At 52.6% G+C, this 19,281-nt stretch overlaps 1 protein-coding gene across 1 annotated transcript in view; it reads left to right on the top strand.

Moving 5' to 3' along the window:
- AHCY (adenosylhomocysteinase) overlaps positions 1 to 16,728 on the top strand; it is a 19,576-nt gene extending 2,848 nt beyond the window's left edge. The window contains exons 2-10 of the mRNA XM_002710796.5: positions 3,287 to 3,477; positions 4,902 to 4,977; positions 6,306 to 6,455; positions 7,268 to 7,380; positions 7,801 to 8,008; positions 8,098 to 8,185; positions 8,290 to 8,407; positions 13,024 to 13,218; positions 15,838 to 16,728. Coding sequence (XP_002710842.3) covers positions 3,287 to 3,477; positions 4,902 to 4,977; positions 6,306 to 6,455; positions 7,268 to 7,380; positions 7,801 to 8,008; positions 8,098 to 8,185; positions 8,290 to 8,407; positions 13,024 to 13,218; positions 15,838 to 15,969 — 1,271 coding nt within the window. The 3' untranslated portion in view covers positions 15,970 to 16,728. The remainder of the gene's footprint in view (positions 1 to 3,286; positions 3,478 to 4,901; positions 4,978 to 6,305; positions 6,456 to 7,267; positions 7,381 to 7,800; positions 8,009 to 8,097; positions 8,186 to 8,289; positions 8,408 to 13,023; positions 13,219 to 15,837) is intronic.
- Positions 16,729 to 19,281: the final 2,553 nt, after the last annotated feature.

A 19,281-nucleotide genomic window follows, 5' to 3' on the forward strand; every position in this document is an offset into this window, starting at 1 on the left:
GTGCCCCTGCGCCCTCCACCTGCTTCGCACCTCCCTAACAGATACTGACGTATCTTACTCCTCCTGTTTGAGTCACCCTTGCCTACTCTCTGCCCCTCCAGCAGGAACATACCAATTTCTTTCCTGTTTCCAGGTCTTTTGGGTACCTACTTTGTGCTGAGTCCTTTAAAGGTACTTGGGGAAGAACCTTCCAGGCTAAGAACTGCTTGGGTTAAATCCCTAAGGTGGGGATGAGTGTAGCTTTGTTGGGCGGTCAGGAAGTCCCCATCTGGTGTGGGGACAGATGGAGGAGGGTTAAGCAATCAATCACAGGGTAGGGACTTGAAGGCCAAGTGAGGAATTAGGATTTTGTGGGGTAGGGGAAGCCATTGGAGGTTTTAGTTTGCTTTGTTTATTTGCTTACTTTAGCAGAAGATAATTAATATTCTTAAAAGAATATTAATAATCTTAAGTTTTATGAATAATAATACCTTAAACATTTTTTCAAAGATTTATTTATTTACTTGAAAGTCAGAGTTACACAGAGAGAGTAGGAGAGGCAGAGAGAGCTTGTCCATCTGCTGGTTCACTCCCTAATTGGCCACAGCAACCAAGGCTGGGCCAGGCCAGAGCCAGGAGCTTCTTCTGGGTCTCCCACATGGGTACAGGGGCCCAAGGACTTGGGCCATCCTACACTGTTTTCCCAGGTGCATTAACAGGGAGCTGGATCAGATGTGGAATAGCCGGGACTTGAACCGGGACCCATATGGGATGCCAGCGCTGCAGGCTGGGCTTCAACCCGCTATACTTCAGCACTGGCCCCTACCTTAAACATTTAAAAGCTTCCCTTCTGTGGCTGCTGTGAGGAGTGGTGCAAGGGAGAAGAGGACCAGGAAAGATTGGCTTCGGTGATCCAAGCACGAAGTGGCAGCTTAGATGAGGTGGTGGGTTGCAGCTGGATTGCTTATGAATTTGGGATGTTGAGCCAAGAACATTCTGATGGAGGTGAAAGGGGGAAAAGAGGAATCAAGACATCTTACAAGTGTTTGGCCAGAGTTGCTGGTTGAATAGTGGTTTCATTTCCTTAAATGGGAAGATCAGGGGAGTAAGAGGCAAGGGTGGGGTGACCAAGGTGTCATGAGGACTCAAACTCAACATGTAGTAGATCCAAGTGGGGATGCAGAGTAGGCAGTTGGCTTACGTGAGTATCAAGCTCAGGAGAGAAGTTTGGGCAGGAGATAAACATGTAGGAGTCATTGTGGTGGTGAAGGTATTTAAAGTCTTGAGGCTGGATGAGCTCACCTGGCAAGAGTTTGAGAAGGAGGTGATGGAGACCTGAAGACTCCAAGCATCGGAGTCTGTTGGATGAAGAAGGACCAGGAAGATAGTGGGCAGTCATTAGGTAAGTAAGGGTCAGGGTTTCTGGGAGAAACATGAACACAGTAGGTGTCCACTGGCTGTGGGGATCAGGCTGGTCTTCGCACCCCCTGAGGAGCAGTTTCGGTAGAATGGTGAGGTCCTGAGTAGGTGAGAGGATGTAGGATCAAGGACAGTTGTGCATTGTGACAGAAAGGAATGCCCAGGCTGGTAGCTACAGACAAAGAGGACCAGTGTACTCCACAGAGGAAAAATGGTGCGGTTCTGAATTCTCAGTGCATTATAAAGTGAGGCTATCAGCCAATGGAGAAAGTATTGGATTTATGGGGAGAATAGAAAAGGAGAGTAAATTTACTAGAAAATGTAATAGGATTGCTGCAAGTGCTATGTGTCCCTTCAGATCTGTGGTCTTAATAAATGAGACCTGTTTGACGCTGTTGGCGATTTTTCTTTTGTTGGATTCAATGGCAGGTGCAGTGGAGGGTTGGAGTTTTGCTAGTGATCTCTCAGAGAAAGGGTGGAGGAGACAGACCTTGGAGTCTTAAACTGGGGAAAGAGGAAGTTGAGATCCTCAGCGGGTGTAGCGAGGGACAGAGGGACAGTGTACCTGCAGTGGACATTGATGGGATTAGTGGGTTACAGGTTCTGACCCGACTGGCTGCGGCCTTGTTGGAGGAGTTGGGCTCCAGAGGGAAGGAGGGTCACGGCCAGAGCTGGCTGCTTGACCTCAGATTTCCGAGGGAGAGCTATCACTGGTGAGGGTCTGCCAGGGTGGGAGCATGACGGGGGAGTGTTCCCTCTGGTGGTGGGAGGAGTATGTCACTTCTAGCATTGTTTAGATGCACTGTAGTTAATAGACTTACTTAGTTTAAGTAATAATTAAATCATTAATTCTCTCCCACCTGGCACCTCCTAGGATGAGTGGCAGTATCTGAGCTTCCCTAAAGATAAAAATCACCAGGCGTCCCAAGCCCCATCCCAGACTTACTGAATCTCATTTTCCAGGGGAGATTTGCAAGTCAGATTATTCCTGTTATCAGGGGAGCTTGTAAACACTGACCTTGGGAATGAGCCAGTGCGGTGGGAAAAAGGGGGAGATGATCAGAGAGGAGAGTGCTGTGTTGAGATATTGAGAGCCCGTATTCTCCTTTCCTGCCTGAGAATTTGGGAAATTTGAGCCATTTGGGATGATAGTAACATTGAATCCAGACGGTGTCGGTTAGTGTGAAAGTCAGGTGATAACTGACCTCCCGAATTCAGCAGTCACCTGCTAGTTGCAGCAGGAGGGGTCTGGACAGTTCTGTGGGAAAGCCGAGGGCACTCGCTTGCTGCACGAGGCAGGTAGGTGCTTGCCTGCAGAGGAAGGGAGAGCTGACCTGAGCCGGCCTCGTTTATCGTCTCACATTTACTCAGCAAACTGCTCCCCCTCCCCTGGGGCAGGGAGGCCGGGAGTGTTAGTCACACTGAGCTTCCTTCATGTAGAAAAAAGTAGGAGTGAGGAAGAAGCGTTTTTTTCCATTTTCAGGGAGATCAAGAACTGCATCAAGCCCGAGGTGTTGGAGAATACTTGTGGATGTTGGCTCGCCAGGAGTAATGACTTGGGGAGAGCCGGGAGCCACAGTCTTGGAGGAGTGAGAAGACATCAGTGGGAAGGGAGGGCAGCGGGAGGGGCAGTCTGCTGTTTCCTCCATGTTGTGGTTTGCAGGTACCTGTATGATCACTTGGTTAAATGGGATCTCCCACAGGTCTGTAAGCTGCAGTTAGCCAGGGACCGTGCCCTGGCTCCATAAGTAACTTCTTGAATGGGTGAGAATGCGGTGATGGACTGGGTTTCGCGTGGGAACGTGGATCTGGTCCTCACACAGCCACAGTGGGAGGAGGCGGCTCGTGAACCTCTCCCCCCCCCCCCCCCCCCATCTTGTACCTGCAGCGGACATTGGCCTGGCTGCGTGGGGACGCAAGGCCCTGGACATCGCCGAGAACGAGATGCCGGGCCTGATGCGCATGCGGGAGATGTACTCGGCCTCCAAGCCACTGAAGGGCGCCCGCATCGCAGGCTGCCTGCACATGACCGTGGAGACTGCCGTCCTCATTGAGACCCTTGTTGCCCTGGGCGCCGAGGTGAGCTCACAGCTGTGTGACTGCGGGCGAGCCCCTGGCCCACTCTGGGTTCGTCTAGGGAAGAACGTGTGGGCGTGGGGAGACCTCGGGACCAGCAGAGGCTCCTCCCTGTCACTGGAGTTCTTTCCATTGTTGCCACCCTTTGAGGTGAATGTTCAGTAGGTTTTCTCCCTGAGAAAGATAGCTTCTTTTTTAAAGATTTATTTATTTATTTGAAAGTCAGAGCTACACAGAGAGAGAAGGAGAGGCAGAGAGAGGTATTCCATCCACTGGTTCATTCTCCAATTGGCCATAACAGCCGGAGCTATAGCCAGGAGCTTCTTCTGGGCTTCCCACGTGGGTGCAGGGGCCCAAGGACTTGGGCCATCTTCTGCTGCTTTCCCAGGCCACAACAAAGAGCTGGATCAAAGTGGAGCAGCCGGGACTCGAACTGGCGCCCATATGGGATGCCACCACTGAAGGCAGTGACTTTACCTGCTACGCCACAGCGCCAGCCCCAAGATAGTTTCTTACCAAGCAATGGAGTATGAACTACACCCCAGGGTCCCATTTAGGGGTTGGCTCCAGTGTGCCTTCCTAGGGTCCTGTGCCTGCCCTGGATTCATGGCTCCAGAAGGATGGAGTGCCTTGATTGGTTCAGTGTGGGTCATGTGTAGCAATGATTGACAGCTCTGCCCAAGGCTCAGTGTGTCAGGGAGCCAAGGTGGTTTCTGAGAGAGTGGTCCACGGACCACTCAGCCCTTGGACCTCTTCTCTCCTTTGAACTTTCACTCTCTTGGTTGTCTGATTTTACGGCTTTAAATCCTGTGTGTGCAGTGATGATCCCCAAATATATGCACCTGCTAGCCTGGACTTCTCCCTGGAGCTCCACACTCAAACACCCAGGTGCTGATCATCTCTGCGTGGAAGTCCGGAACATAGTTCAGGCTCAGCGTGTCCCGGCCAACCCGTGATGTTGTAACCCACACCGTCCCCACGTTAGTAAATGGAAACTGCAGCCTTTGAGGCTCTGCGTTCAAGAGCCAGGAGATTATCCCGAACTCCTCTCTTTCTCACCCTGACATCTAAACCCTCAGCAAATCCTGTCAGCTCAGCCTTAAAACACATAGCAGGCTTTGACTGCTTCTCCTCACCTCCACTGCTGCCCTTGCACTTCTTGTCTAGACTCGTCTATAACAGCTTCTGTAACTGTCTCCTTGCTTCAGCCCTTCCACACGCCACTGGCGTGTTATTTTAAAATCTGTCACATCTTGTCACTGCTCTGGCTCCCGGCCACTCACCCAGAGCCTGCGTCTTGTGGTCTCGGAGCTGGCTGGGCCTGTATACCAAGCTGCTCGTCCCAGGCCTTGTCCTACCCCCGCCGAGTCACCCTGGTGCTTTTGAGCCCTCAGTGACCCGCAGCCCTGTTTGCCTGGCCCCTCTAGGTGCAGTGGTCCAGCTGCAACATCTTTTCCACCCAGGACCACGCAGCGGCTGCCATTGCCAAGGCCGGCATTCCAGGTGAGCCCTGCTTGCTGCTCAGGCGTGGGAAGGCATGAAGGGACCCTGCTTTTCCCCCGTTCGCTTTGCCAGCTCCTACAGCGGCTAGCGTGGTGACCCGTGGGAAAGACTTCTGCGCCTCGCTGTCATGTGAAATGCTGTGGACAGTGCTTGTTGACCGAACTCAAGCCATGTTACCAGGAAGGGCAGGATCTTGTGACTGGACACCACATGGTGTGGAGGAGGGGGAGTTCCTGAAGGAAGGATGTGGGTCGTTTCCAAAGAACTCAGGAGGGAAACGGGGCAGGGTCCACAGCCTAGATCTGGTGCCCTGCGCAGCCAGGGACCAGGACGGAAGAGGAAGGACTTTCTCACGAGCAGCAGGAAAAGTGGGCTCCTGCTTGGGCTTAGGGAGGGAGGGCGTTAGAGCTGATGGCGATTAAATAGGACATTCACGATTCCTTCCCAGCAGCCACGGGGCAGGGAGGGGCAGAGTAGAAGCTAGGGGAGGATTTCTTCACAGGCTGACCAGGGCTGAACAGGCGTGTCCCTTACTCCTTAGCCTTGGCTGGGCTCCATGTCCCTCGTCGGGGAGGAGCTTTGCGTTCAAGACCACTGTCTGTGTCCGGGGCCTATTGTGGGCCAGCAGTCAGTGGCCTTGCTCCTGGTACCTCCTCTAAAATGCCATGCTGAGGACCCAGGCACGTGTCAGCCTCTGGGCTGTTCTAAGTGCTAGTAACGATGGATCCTGCCTCACAGGGTTTCTATGAGGAAAAATTAAAAAAATAAAAAAAAAATAAAATGGGCACAAAGCAGTTAGAGACGTTTCTGGCACAGAGAAAGTGCTGCATGTATAGTGGCCGCTATTAGTAATCTTTTGGCCAGATTTTGCCCGAGGCTACCCACTGCAGAGACTGCTAGGCCCTCCCTGCCTTGCCATGTTGAACAAACCGTGGACCCTGTCTCGTGGGTACCACTGAGTAGCGGGCACTGAGGGTGGAAGCCTTGGTCATTGTGAGTTGCTGCCCCGGTCCTTGGGACCCAGGCAGAATGGGATCAGACGAGAAAGAACTGTTTTCCTAGGGGCTGTGCTTGGCCTCCTTCCCACTTAATCCACGCTCTGGTGAGCCCAGCTTACAGAGGAAGCTGAGGCCCAGAGAGGTGCGGTGATGTGCCCGTGATCACACAGCTGCTCAGATCTGTCTCCGACTTGGGCTCTTACCACTGCTGAGACCTCAGAGAGGCCGGAGGTGGCGGGGGATAGGAGATAGCACTGGCCCCGCCCAAGTGGTTCTCTGGAGCAGGTGCTGGTAGGGACGGACACGCCCACTGTGCTACTCACCCTTCAGTGTATGCCTGGAAGGGCGAAACAGACGAGGAGTACCTGTGGTGCATCGAGCAGACTCTCTACTTTAAGGACGGGCCCCTCAACATGATCCTGGACGATGGCGGTGACCTCACCAACCTCATCCACACCAAGTACCCACAGCTCCTGTCAGGTGAGCAAGGCTGGTGCTGGGGGCCTGGGTGGGGCCTGCTCCAGCCTGCGAAGGCAGCGGGCCTGGCAGGGCTCCCGGTGCCTCGAGCAGCAGATTCTGTGGAGGACGGGAGGATACCAGGCTCCCGCGGGCGTGCTGTGGCCTGGCCTCCTGACGTCCAGTGGTGGGGCTGGGGCAGCTGCGATGCTTGCCCTAGGGCAGCCAGAGGGCGGGGGCGGGGTGGTGGGGGTGGAATAATTGGGAAGAAGCCAGCTTTATTAAAAAGCAGGCTGGGGATGAGAGAAGAGTGCAAAGAGTCCAAAAGCCCTGAAGCAGGAGAGGGTTGACTACGCAGGAAACTGGAACGAAGCCAGCGTGGCTACAATGAATGGAGGGAGACTTCCCGGGGAAGGTCTAAGATGTGCTGGGGCTTTAGTGAAGGCCAGAGGTGACCTAGGCAGCTACGGGAAAAGAGTTTGACTTGACCCTGAGAGCAGAGGGAAGTACTTGGGAGGTTTTGCAGATATACGTGTTAGAAACAGCTGCTACAGGGAGGCTGGGAGACACGTGAGAGATAGAGGTGGCAGGGCCAGGGCAGTGGCAGTGAGAGTGGAGCAGGTGGGAGTTCGGAGGTAGGGTCTGGAGGCTGTGGTGGGTTCCCTGCCGGAAGGCATCAGGTGATTGCTCCCTCCTGCTGGTCTGGGTGGCCGGGGGGACCGCGGTGTCGTTCACTGTAATGGGAACCTAGAGAGAGGAATGATGTTAGGAGGCGAAGATGAGGAGCTGGGGTGAGCTCAGGTGGGGCCTTTCTGAGGCTCCTCCTTCTCATTCAGGCATCAGGGGCATCTCTGAGGAGACCACGACCGGGGTCCACAACCTCTACAAGATGATGGCCAATGGGGTCCTGAAGGTGCCTGCAATCAATGTCAATGACTCCGTCACCAAGGTGAGCCCTCGGGGCAGTGCCAGTGCCAGCTGCTGGTTGTTGGTTCAGGAGGAGACTGCTGGAGAGGGAGCCTGGGGTGGGGTATGGGGGGTTACAGACAGAGTACATTAGGTAATAGTGCATTAAGGCAGAGAGAACTACACAGGGGGCCTCGGAGCTGGGTTTCAAGAGCTTTGTGGCTTGGGTATCAAGAGCATTAAAGCTGAGTAAATTCTTCGGGCAGTCTCCCAGTCACTATCCCCAGAAAGTCCTCTAGACACTCTGAGAAAGACTAAGGAGCTGAGCGGGGGGAGGGGCCTGCAGGGGCATCGGCTGCTGGGGAGGGGTCACAGGTCGAGATGCTGGGTGACCTGTGAAGCAGAGGCTGAAGTCGACCTGGCTTGCTTTTCCTCACTAAGTCCTGCTCCTCTCTCCTTTCAGAGCAAATTTGACAACCTCTATGGCTGCCGGGAGTCCCTCATCGATGGCATCAAGCGGGCTACAGATGTGATGATTGCAGGCAAGGTGGCGGTGGTCGCAGGCTATGGCGACGTGGGCAAGGGCTGTGCCCAGGCCCTGAGGGGTTTTGGGGCCCGTGTCATCATCACCGAGATCGACCCCATCAACGCACTGCAGGCTGCCATGGAGGGTACGATAGGGTGAGGGTTGGTTCTCAGCTGCAGGGGCCAGAGGAGGGGCAAGGCCACGCCAGATAACCCATGGCCACTGTGTGCACAGGCTATGAGGTGACCACCATGGATGAAGCCTGCAAGGAGGGCAACATCTTTGTCACTACCACAGGCTGTGTGGACATCATCCTTGGGCGGTAGGTACCAAGGCGGGGCCCTGGTGGGGGGGGGGCGAGGAAAGGTCAGGCTTGGCGCTGTTCTTTGCCCTAATGAGCTTCCATGGGCTTGTGCTCCTGCACAGGCACTTTGAGCAGATGAAGGATGATGCCATCGTGTGTAACATAGGACACTTCGACGTGGAGATTGACGTCAAGTGGCTCAATGAGAATGCAGTGGAGAAGGTGAACATCAAGCCCCAGGTGAGAAGCCCCAGCCCCGCCAGCAGGGCAGCAGATGGAGGACGGAGGCGGGGCCAGCTCCTGGGCCGCCCCCAAGGAGGCTGTCGCGACCTGGCAGCAGAATGAGGGGAAGAGGGCCTGGTTGCGGTGGCGGCCAGGCGGCCAGGCTTGCCGGAGGTGCTGCAGAGGTTAGCAAGGCTGCTGTCTGGGAAAGAGCCCTCTTGCTATACTGTATGGGGAACGGAAAGGGGAGGAGAGAGGCTTTTAGAGGATGTTCTCGTACCCGCTGCAGGGAGTGACGGCAGCCTCCACTTGGAGGGTGCCAGGGATGGACAAGACCACGTGGGGTCAGGATGAGGGAAGAATTGAGAAGGATGCTGGGTTTCTGGAGTCAATTGCTGTGTGAAAAGTAGGATCCTTGGGGCCAGCGCTGTGGATTCGTGGGTTAAGCTGCTGCCTCCAGTGCCGGCATCCCATATGGGCACTGGTTCGGGTCCTGGCTGCTCCACTTCCGATCTAGCTCTCTGCTGTGACCTGGGAAAGCAGTAGATGGCCCAAGTCCCTGGGCTCCTGCACCCATGTGGGAGACTTGGAAGAAGCTCCTGGCTTCAGATCGGCACAGCTCTGGCCATTGCAGCCAACTGGGGAGTGAACTGGCGGATGGAGGCTCTCTCTCTCTCTCTCTCTCTCTCTCTGCGTAACTCTGAATTTCAAATAAATAAATTAATTTAATTAAAAAAAAAGATGCAAAAGCAAGTGATAAAACTGCCATTTGGACGTTAAAAAAAGAAAAGTAGGATCATAGTTTCTGAGTTGGTGAAAGAACAGGTTTGCAGGGGGCATTGAAAGATGAGTTGGGGTATGTGAAATTTTATTTGGATCGTGTTTAGTGTGTGTGTGTATGTGCATGTGTGTGTGTGTTTCTTTGGTATTAAAATATGTTTCTGGAAAGTTTTTGGTTTGAAGTATCAAGTACCCTGATTCTAAGTGTACTTTTTTGTTTTATTAGATGAGAGACAGGGAGAGATGGACAGATAGACAAAGAAAGTACTCTTATCAGCTGGTTAACTCCCCCAGTACTCTCACTGGCAGGGGCTGGGCTAGATTGAAGTGGGAGCTGGGAATTCAATCCAGGTCTCTCACTTGGGTGGCAGGAACCCAACCACTTGAGCCATGACTGCTGTCTCCCTGGATCTGATTAGCAGGAAGAAAAATTAGGAGCTGGAGCCGGGAATCGAACCAGGGTACTCCAATATGAGACACGGACTTCCCAACTGGCATCTTCACAGCTAGGCTAATCGCCCACCCTAGTCAAACTCTATGGGCAATCTCTCTTAGCAAATTGGTCCCCAGGAGATAATTAAAGACATGCATGAAAATGGTTATCATATTGAAAATCTGTGTTTTATTTATTCATTCGAAAGGCAGAGAAGATGAGAGGCAGAGGGGGAGTTCCCATTTGCTGCTTCATCTCCCCGTTGCCTGCAAAGGCCCGGAGGCTAAGCTAGAGGGAACTCAGTCCGGGTGTCCGACGTAGGTGGCAAGAATCCAACTACTTGAGTCAATACTGCTGCCTCCCTCAGCGTCTGCATTAGCAGGAAGTTGGGATCAGGAGCTGAGCTGGCAGTCAAACCCAGGCATCCTAACTGACGTCTCACCACTAGGCCAAATGCCTGCTGCCAATTGTTTTTTTTTTAAGGGAAAAGAACCCTTAATGTGGGATACTTCGAGTTGGTGCCTATGCTGTCTTTGAGATGTTGGGTTCTGCATTCTTTCTCCCTCAAAGACTTGCTACTCAGCACAGCACAGGGTGGTGACAAATGCTTCTCTGGAAACTGCACCCCTCACCCCTGAAAGGCAGCTAGACGTTCTGCAAAGGCATCGCAGGGCTATACTGCCCCTCCAAAGCTGGACTCTGTCTTCACCCTTGGCATCCTTGACATTCTAGAGCTGGCATGTGGCATAGCAGGTTATGCATCCTATATAGGCATTAGTTCCAGTCCTGGCTGCTTCATTTCTTTTTTTTTTTCTTTTAATTTATTTGACAGATAGAGTTAGATAGTGAGAGAGAGACAGAGAGAAAGGTTTTCCTTCTGTTGCTTCACCGCCAAATGGCCGGAGCTGTGCCAATCCGAAGCTAGGAGCCAGGTGCTTCTTCCTGGTCTCCCATGCAGATGCAGGTGCCCAAGCACCTGGGCCATCCTCCACTGCCTTCCCGGGCCACAGCAGAGAGCTGGACTGGAAGAGGAGCAGCCGGGACTAGAACCTGGCACCCATATGGGGATGCTGGCGCCGCAGGCGGAGGATTAACCAAGTGAGCCACGGCGCCGGCCACTGCTTCACTTCCTATCCAGCTCTCTGTTAATGTGCCTGGGAAAGCAACAGATGATGGCCAAGTGCTTTGGCCCCTGCCACCCTTGTGGGAGTCCTGGATGGAACTCCAGGCTCCTGGCTGCCTAACCCTGGCCATTGCAGCCCTTTGGGAAGTGAACCAGCAGATGGAAGATAACTCTTTCTACCTCTCCCTGACTGGATGGCTGCTTTTGTTTGGAACAGAGCAAATGCCCTTTCTTTGCCTTAGCTCAAGGGACCCTCTTCTTAGCCAGCTCCTCAGGCAGAGGGCAGTGCCCACATGTTTCATAGAGACTCCTCCGCAGCAATACCAGGAGGCAGAGTCCAGGGTGCTGTGTCCCTGCAAGGGGCTTGGTTCAGATGCAGGACAGTGGATGCTGAGTGACGGAATGCACGCTTGAAGGGCACCAGAGACCACTTGTTGCACTCTTGGAGTAGCCAGCAAACCTGGGCTTTGGGGGCAATGTTTGGGAGGCAGTGCGAGAGAGGGGGGATTGCAAGTGAAAGGAGGGAGAGGAAGAGAAAGCAAATTTTCTGTTTGAGGCAGCTGGGAGAGATGGAGGCATTGAGGCTAGGGATTTCCACTTCATACTCACGCACTGAACCAGGAGTTCTCAACGTCGGCAGAGTCACCTGGGAACTGTATTTGAACAGGGATCTCTGGGAGGGAGGGAGTCCAGGGTATCCCCACTGTTTTAAAGCTCCCAAGTTGATTCCAGTGTGCAGTGAGTGCCAATGCATTATAATTTTTTATTAATCTTTACTAAACTGAATTTGACTTTTATAAGATTTATTTATTTATTTATTTATTTATTTTTTGACAGAGTTATAGACAGTGAGAGAGAGAGACAGAGAGAAAGGTCTTCCTTCCATTGGTTCACTCCCTTAATGGCTGCTGTGGCCGGCGCTGTGCCGATCCGAAGCCAGGAGCCAGGTGCCTCCTCCTGGTCTCCCATGTGGGTGCAGGGCCCAAGCACTTGGGCCATCCTCCACTGCCTTCCCGGGCCACAGCAGAGAGCTGGACTGGAAGAGGAGCAACCAGGACTAGAACCTGGTGCCCATATGGGATGCCGGCGCCGCAGGTGGAGGATTAACCAAGTGAGCCATGGCGCCGGCCCCAAGCTTGATTTATTTATTTGAAAGCTAGAGTTAGAGAGAGAGGAAGGGAGAGACACAGAGAGAGATCTTCCATCCATTAGTTCACTCCCCAAATGGCTGCAACAGCCAGAGCAAGGCTAGGCCGAAGCCAGGAACCAGGAGCTGCTTCTGGGTCTCCCATGTGCATACAGGGGCCCAAGCACTTGGGCCATCTTCTGCTGCTTTCCCAGGCCATTAGCAGGGAGCTGGTCAGAAGTGGAAAAGCTGAGACTCAAACCAGTGCCCATATGGGATGCTGGTATCGCAGGCAGAGGTTTAACCTCCTATGCCACAATGCCACATTCATCTTTTTTATGGTGATGGAGAACATGGGGTTTTTCTCAGACCATCCAGGCTAAAGTTGCAACCACTTCTTAGTGTGCAACTCTGGGGAGTGACTTAACCGTGTAAACTTCAGTTTGTCTGTGAAATGAGGAAGATGGTAGTACTTAAATGATGTGGTTATCTTTGGGATTAAATGTGATGATTATATAGGCAGGACTTGGCAATAATACCTGTAACAACATTAACTACTACTTTTTTTTTTTTTTTTTTTAATTTGACAGGTAGAGTTATAGACAGTGAGAGAGAGAGAGAGACAGAGAGAAAGGTCTTCCTTCTGTTGGTTCACTCCCCAAATGGCTGCTGTGGCTGGCGCTACGCTGATCTGAAGCCAGGAGCCGGGTGCTTCCTCCCGGTCTCCCATGTGGGTACAGGGACCTAAGCACTTGTGCCATCCTCCACTGCCCTCCCGGGCCACAGCAGAGAGCTGGACTGGAAGAGGAGCAATCAGGACTAGTACCCGGCGTCCCAACCGGGACTAGAACCTGGGGTGCCGGCGCCGCAGGCGGAGGATTAGCCAAGTGAGCCACGGCGCCGGCCAACATTAACTGCTACTTAACCAAGTACCCAGTGTGAGCCAAGGGCTCTGCTGTGAGATCTGCAGCTCAGACTGGCTTTTAAATACTGGCAATTATTAGTCACCGTTATTGTCATTACTACCCCTGTGCTGGAGGTTGTTCTTGGACAACCCAGGCCCTTGCTCATGGGCATTGTTGGAGGCCCACTGGACAGAGGGTCGGGTAAGCAGAGGTCAGCTATGGGAGCAGTGTCCTGCCAGCCCTCATCGCAGCTCTGGCCTCTTGCAGGTGGACCGCTATTGGCTGAAGAACGGGCGCCGCATCATCCTGCTTGCCGAGGGCCGGCTGGTCAATCTGGGCTGTGCCATGGGCCACCCCAGCTTCGTGATGAGTAACTCCTTCACAAACCAGGTGCTGGCGCAGATTGAGCTGTGGACCCACCCTGACAAGTACGCTGTAGGTGTTCACTTCCTGCCCAAGAAGGTGAGTTCTCACTTGCACTGCAAGCCAGGGGTCACGTGTCCAGCCCTGGCATCTCCCCATGGGGCTTGCAGGTGCTTGCTAAGTGCTTGGCAGTGGGCATCATGAGGTCCTCTGTATTGCCAGACTCATTCCTCACGTTAGACAGAAGAGGAAACCGAGGCCCACATAGGGAAAGATCCCCCAGAACACTGGGTGGTGAGAACAGAGGCTGTGGAGTGAGACACACCCAAGTGTGAGTGTCAGCTGCACCACCGAGAGGCTGTTTAACTCAGGCAAGTATTCACTGCTCTCCTGCACTTCCTCACGTGTAAAAGTGAGGCAACGGTACCTCCCTCTAGCAGTGTGAAGTCTCCTCAGACTGGGGTCACACACCCACGTGCCTGAAGAGCTGGGCAAGTGAACGCGTGAAGCAGGCCGAGCGGTAGCGGAGGACCTGAGGAGCACACGCCCCAGGTGAAGGGGTGGCCCTCGCTCATTTGCCACCGTTCCGGAACCTAGTTCCACGGAGTTAGGTTGGTCTTTGAAGAGAAGCCAGATTTGCCTCGTCTAACCCCGCGTCTGTCCTCTTTGGTTTCTGCTCTGTGTCTTCAGAGCTGCCCTGGAGACCATCAGCTGGGCTATCTGAGGTGTGGTCAGGGGCTTTGGAGACAGATGGACCTGGATTCAACTCGTGCTGCATCTTTCACTTGCTGTGCGACTTTGGATACTCATTCCAGGATTCTTCATTTGGAAAGGAGGACGACAGTTTATTATTAGTCAAATTCCTTTTGGTTGCCACTGGTGTAAGCCCTGTTCAAAACTAGTGTATTGGTTGTTTATTGCCATTTAACAATTTAGCCTCAAAGCTTGATGGCTTTATTTCTTAAAATTTGAAAGGCAGAGTTGGGGCCGGCGCCGTGGTACAGTAGGTTAATCCTCCACCTGCAGCGCTGGCATCCCATATGGGCGCCAGTTCTAGTCCCGGTTGCCCCTCTTCCGGTTCAGCTCTCTGCTGTGACCTGGGATAGCAGTAGGGGATGGCCCAGGTGCTTGGGCCCCTGCACCAGCATGGGAGACAGTACCTGGCTCCTGGCTTCTGATTGGCGCAGCTCCAGCCGTTGTGGCCATCTGGGGAGTGAACTAGCGGAGGGAAGACCTTTCTTTCTGTCTCTCTCTCTCACTGTAACTCTACCTGTCAAATAAATAAATAAAATCTTTAAAAAATATTTATTTGAAAGGCAGAGTTACAGAGAGAGAAAGAGAGGCAGAGAGAGAGAGCTCTTCTGTCTGCTGGTTCACGCCCCCAAATGGCCACGACAGCCGTGACTGGGCCATCCTCTGCTGCCTTCTCAGGTGCATTAGCAGGAGCTGGATGGGAAGTTGAGCAGCCGGGACTCGAACTGGTGCCCAAATGGGATGCTGGTGTTGGGGCCGCAGCTTAATCCACTAGGCCACAGTGCCGGCCCATGACTCACGGTCTTTGATGAGGTTGTAGTCAAGATTTCTGGTAGGAACACAATCAATTGAAGGTGAGATGGGCTGGAAGATTCACTTCACATCACTGTTGACAGGAGGCCTTGGTCTCGTCTGTGGGCCCTCCATGGGGCTGCCTATGTGTACTCTGAGGGCAGGTGGCTTTCCTCAGACTGAGAAATCCAGAAGAGGACGAGGAGGGGCCCGCCTTACCTTTCACCTCGTCTCCAGAGTCACACACTACCCTTCTGTTTGACTTTGCTTATCAGAAGCGAGGCACTCAAGGAATGCAGAATTAGGCTCTACCTCTTGAAGGAAGAAGCATCAAGGAATTTATGAATTATTCAATCAAAAAGAGCCAATTTAATAAAAAGAATTCTTATCCGCTACAGAATGGTGAAATCTAAGATTCAGACACTGAATCCAGGATTCAGTTGACAGCTCTGTTTCTTGGTTTTTTCCTTGCATTCACTTCACTTATGAAATAGACTTGCCACTGAGACTGATACCATCCCTGCTTAGAATCCTAATGGGGCCGATGCCACGGCTCACTAGGCTAATCCTCTGCCTTGCGGCGCCGGCACACCGGGTTCTAGTCCCTGTTGGGGCGCTGGATTCTGTCCCGGTTGCCCCTCTTCCAGGCCAGCTCTCTGCTGTGGCCTGGGAGTGCAGAGGAGGATGGCCCAAGTGCTTGGGCCCTGCACCCCATGGGAGACCAGGAGGAGCACCTGGCTCCTGCCTTCGGATCAGCGCAGTGCGCCAGCCGCAGCGCGCCGGCCATGGCGGCCATTGGAGGGTGAACCAATGGGAAAGGAAGACCTTTCTCTCTGTCTCTGTCTCTCTCTCACTGTCCACTCTGCCTGTGAAAAAAATTAAAAAAAAAAAAAAAAGGAATCCTAATGGGATTGGAGCCCCCTGTCCCTACCTATCCATTGACAAGTTCCATAGAAGCATTTTGATCAGCTGTTTGGCTTGGTGGAGGATGAGGAGGAGATGTAGTTGATGGTCCTAATAAGTCTACTTGGCATGATACCCTCTTGAGGGAATAGAATGAGGTAATGAGTGACCAGCTATCCCAAAAGAGAATTCGTGCTTCCATTGGTGGCTGGATGCAGGGAGGGGGTCTAGAGCATGGTACTGACTGCAGGTTTGCCTGTGTTTCCACAGCTGGACGAGGCAGTGGCTGAAGCCCACCTGAGCAAGCTGAATGTGAAGCTGACCAAGCTGACTGAGAAGCAGGCCCAGTACCTGGGCATGTCCCGTGATGGCCCTTTCAAGCCTGATCACTACCGCTACTGAGAGCCAAGCCTACCTTTCACCTTCCAGTGCCCAGGCCCTACCTCTCCCCCCCAAGAGCAAGTGGCACCACCTTTGCAATCGGATTTTCAGTGATGTCCCCCTTTGAGTCACTGGGCCAGTCACTCAGTCTTTGGCCTCTGCATTCCTCATATTCCGAGTGTGACACAGGGAACTAAGAGGGCCCTGTTCAAGCCCTGGTCATGCTGGAGGTACAAGGGAGACGTGGGGAACCATGAGCCCAGGGAACCCAGAAGTCTTAGAACTGCCAGGCCAGTCCTTTCTCAGGCAGGAAGTTGGTAGTGGTGTCACAAAGCCCATGCACTTTACCAGACAGGCCTTCACCTGGCCTGAGTGTTAGACCCGCGTGCTTGGTTTGCAGGTCCGCCGGTTCCTCAGCCCATGGTGGAAGGGGAGGAGTGCTCTCCGAGGGCAAGGGGGAATTGTTGAAGCCTGAATGTTTCTGAGAGCCTGGCTTAGTGCTGGGCCTTCTCAAAACCTTCGGAACAATGAGTGAGGTTAGTCCTTATTCGTCCTTTTAGTCCTCATTTTACAGGGTTAAAGTAACCTCTATACGAGACAGCCAGAGGTTGAGAGGGGCCAGAAAAAGCAGGCATAGATCTGCCATCACTTTGTAACATGGTGGTTTCTATCACATCCTTGGGTCAAAAAGATACTAATTTGGCTTATAATGTTTATATAATATTTAGAGTGTTAAAAGAAAGCAGGAAGGTGGGTTAATAAACATTCTGGTGCCTAAAAGAATTTTGAGATTTTATTGTATAAAAAATCCATTACCAACAGCGCCTGGGGTTGTAGCCAGGTACTGAGGAAGCGGTGACTAGCTGAAGGGTTGTCGATAGTGCGGGGAAGGGCTGCAGGCACCCAGTTAGGCTTCGGATGAGTGTCTTACAAACAACCTAGCTACAGACATTTTGGTCTCTTATTATTTGAGAGGCAGAGAAAGAGCGCTCCCGTCTTAGTTTACTCCCCAAATGTCCTCAATGCCAGAAACTCAGTCCAAGACTCTCATATAGCCGGCGCTGCGGCTCACTAGGCTAATCCTCCGCCTAGCGGCGCCGGCACACCAGGTTCTAGTCCCGGTCGGGCACCAGATTCTGTCCCGGTTGCCCCTCTTCCAGGCCAGCTCTCTGCTGTGGCCCGGGAAGGCAGTGGAGGATGGCCCAAGTCCTTGGGCCCTGCACCCCATGGGAGACCAGGGTAAGTACCTGGCTCCTGCCATCGGATCAGCGCGGTGCGCCAGCCGCGGCGGCCATTGGAGGGTGAACCAACGGCAAAAAGGAAGACCTTTCTCTCTGTCTCTCTCTCTCACTGTCCACTCTGCCTGTCAAAAAAAAAAGACTCTCCTATAGGTAGCAGGGACCTAATTCCTTGCCATCGCCATGGCTTCTCAGCATCTCTGTTACCAAGAAGCTGGAGTCAGGAGCTAGAGCTGGCATCCAGCCCCGGTACTCCAATATGGGACATGAGTATCTTAAGCAGCATCAGCATCTTAATTGCTAAACACCTGCCCCTAAATAACTTGTGTTTTTTGTTGTTGTTGTTTTTGGACAGGCAGAGTTAGACAGTGAGAGAGAGACAGAGAGAAAGGTCTTCCTTTTCCGTTGGTTCATCCCCCAAGTGGCTGCTACAGCTGGCGCCGTTGCTGGTCTGAAGCCAGGAGCCAGGTGCTTCCACCTGGTCTCCCATGCGGGTGCAGGACCCAAGGATCTGGGCCATCCTCCACTGCCTTCCCGGGCCACAGCAGGGAGCTGGACTGGAAGAGAGGCAACCAGGACAGAATCCGGCACCCCGACCGGGACTAGAACCCAGAGTGCCGGCGCCGCAGGTGGAGGATAAGCCAAGTGAGCTGCGGTGCTGGCCAATAACTTGTTTTTAACCCAATCCCAGTCTATAATTTAATGGAGTGAGTTTAACCAATTTATAATTATTGTAATCACCCTGTATGTATTCTGCCTAAATTTTTTTTTAAAGATGTCTTTATATATTTGAAAAGGCAGAATGACTGAGAAGGAGAGATCTTCCATCTGCTGGTTTACGCCAAATACCTGCAACAGTTGAGGCTGGGCCAGGGTGAAACCAGGTGCTAGGAACTCCATCCATGTGTCCCTCAGAGTAGCAAGGACACAAGTACTTGGTCTCGTCTTCTATCTCCCAGGCACATTAGCAGGAAGCTGGATCCAGAAGCATGGAGTAGCTGGGACTCAAACCAGGCATTCCCATGTGAGATATGGGTGTCCCAAGCAGCCAGCGACTTAACCCACTGTGCCACAATGCCCATTCTACCCCCGCTACCAGATTTTTTGTGTTCCTATTCATTTTTTTTTTTTTTCATTTTTTCTTTGGATTGATCCAATGTATCTCGGTTGGGGAGGTTATTATTTATTAAGCACCAGGAACTCTGGTTTACTTTATTCTCACAATATCCTAGTAATCTTGTAATTTTATGATTGAGAATAGAGACTTACAGAGGTACCTTTCATACATTCACACAGGGCTTCATCATGATTTGAATCATAGGAAGACAGGTGGGAAGTTGGACTCCCTCTTATTTGCTTAGATGATTATTTATCGAACCCCTGCTCTGGTCTTGGAAATCAAAGAACCCACCTGGGAAGGGTAACTGGAGACTGTCCTTAGGGCCGTTCACTGATTGAAGGCCTGGTGGAGATGCGGCAATGTTTGAGACCTGACCCGGGCTGGGTGGGGATCTCAAGGAGGAGGGTTCCGGCAGGTGGATAAACAGTTCTGCCATCTCCTGGCACATTCCTTTTTCTGCCCAGCTTTACAATTCAGTGCCTGGCAGCAGCAGGAGAAAGGCAACAGGGAAGAGGTGGTACTGGAATGGATTTTGAAAAGAACTGAAATTTTTTTGTTTTGCTTTGTTTTACTTTTTTCAAGGAAAATTTGTACTGAGAACATACCACTGTAATTAAATAAAATGGAAAACAGATAATACATAAAGCAGGTTTTAAAAAGTTAAATGAGGGGCTGGCGCCGTGGCTCACTTAGTTAATCCTCCGCCTGCGGTGCCGGCATCCCATATGGACACTGGGTCTAGTTCCGGCTGCTCCTCTTCCAGTCCAGCTCTCTGCTGTGGCCCAGGAGGGCAGTGGAGGATGGCCCAAGTGCTTGGGCTCCTGACCTGCATGGGAGACCAGGAGGAAGCACCTGGCTTCTGGCTTCGGATCAGCGCAATGCCGGCCGTAGCGGCCATTTGGGGAGTGAACCAACGAAAGGAAGACCTTTCTCCCTGTCTCTCTCTCCCTCTCTCACTGTCTATAACTCTACTTG

The sequence above is a fragment of the Oryctolagus cuniculus genome, chromosome 11 (assembly GCF_964237555.1).
Source record: "Oryctolagus cuniculus chromosome 11, mOryCun1.1, whole genome shotgun sequence".
NCBI lineage: Eukaryota > Metazoa > Chordata > Mammalia > Lagomorpha > Leporidae > Oryctolagus > Oryctolagus cuniculus.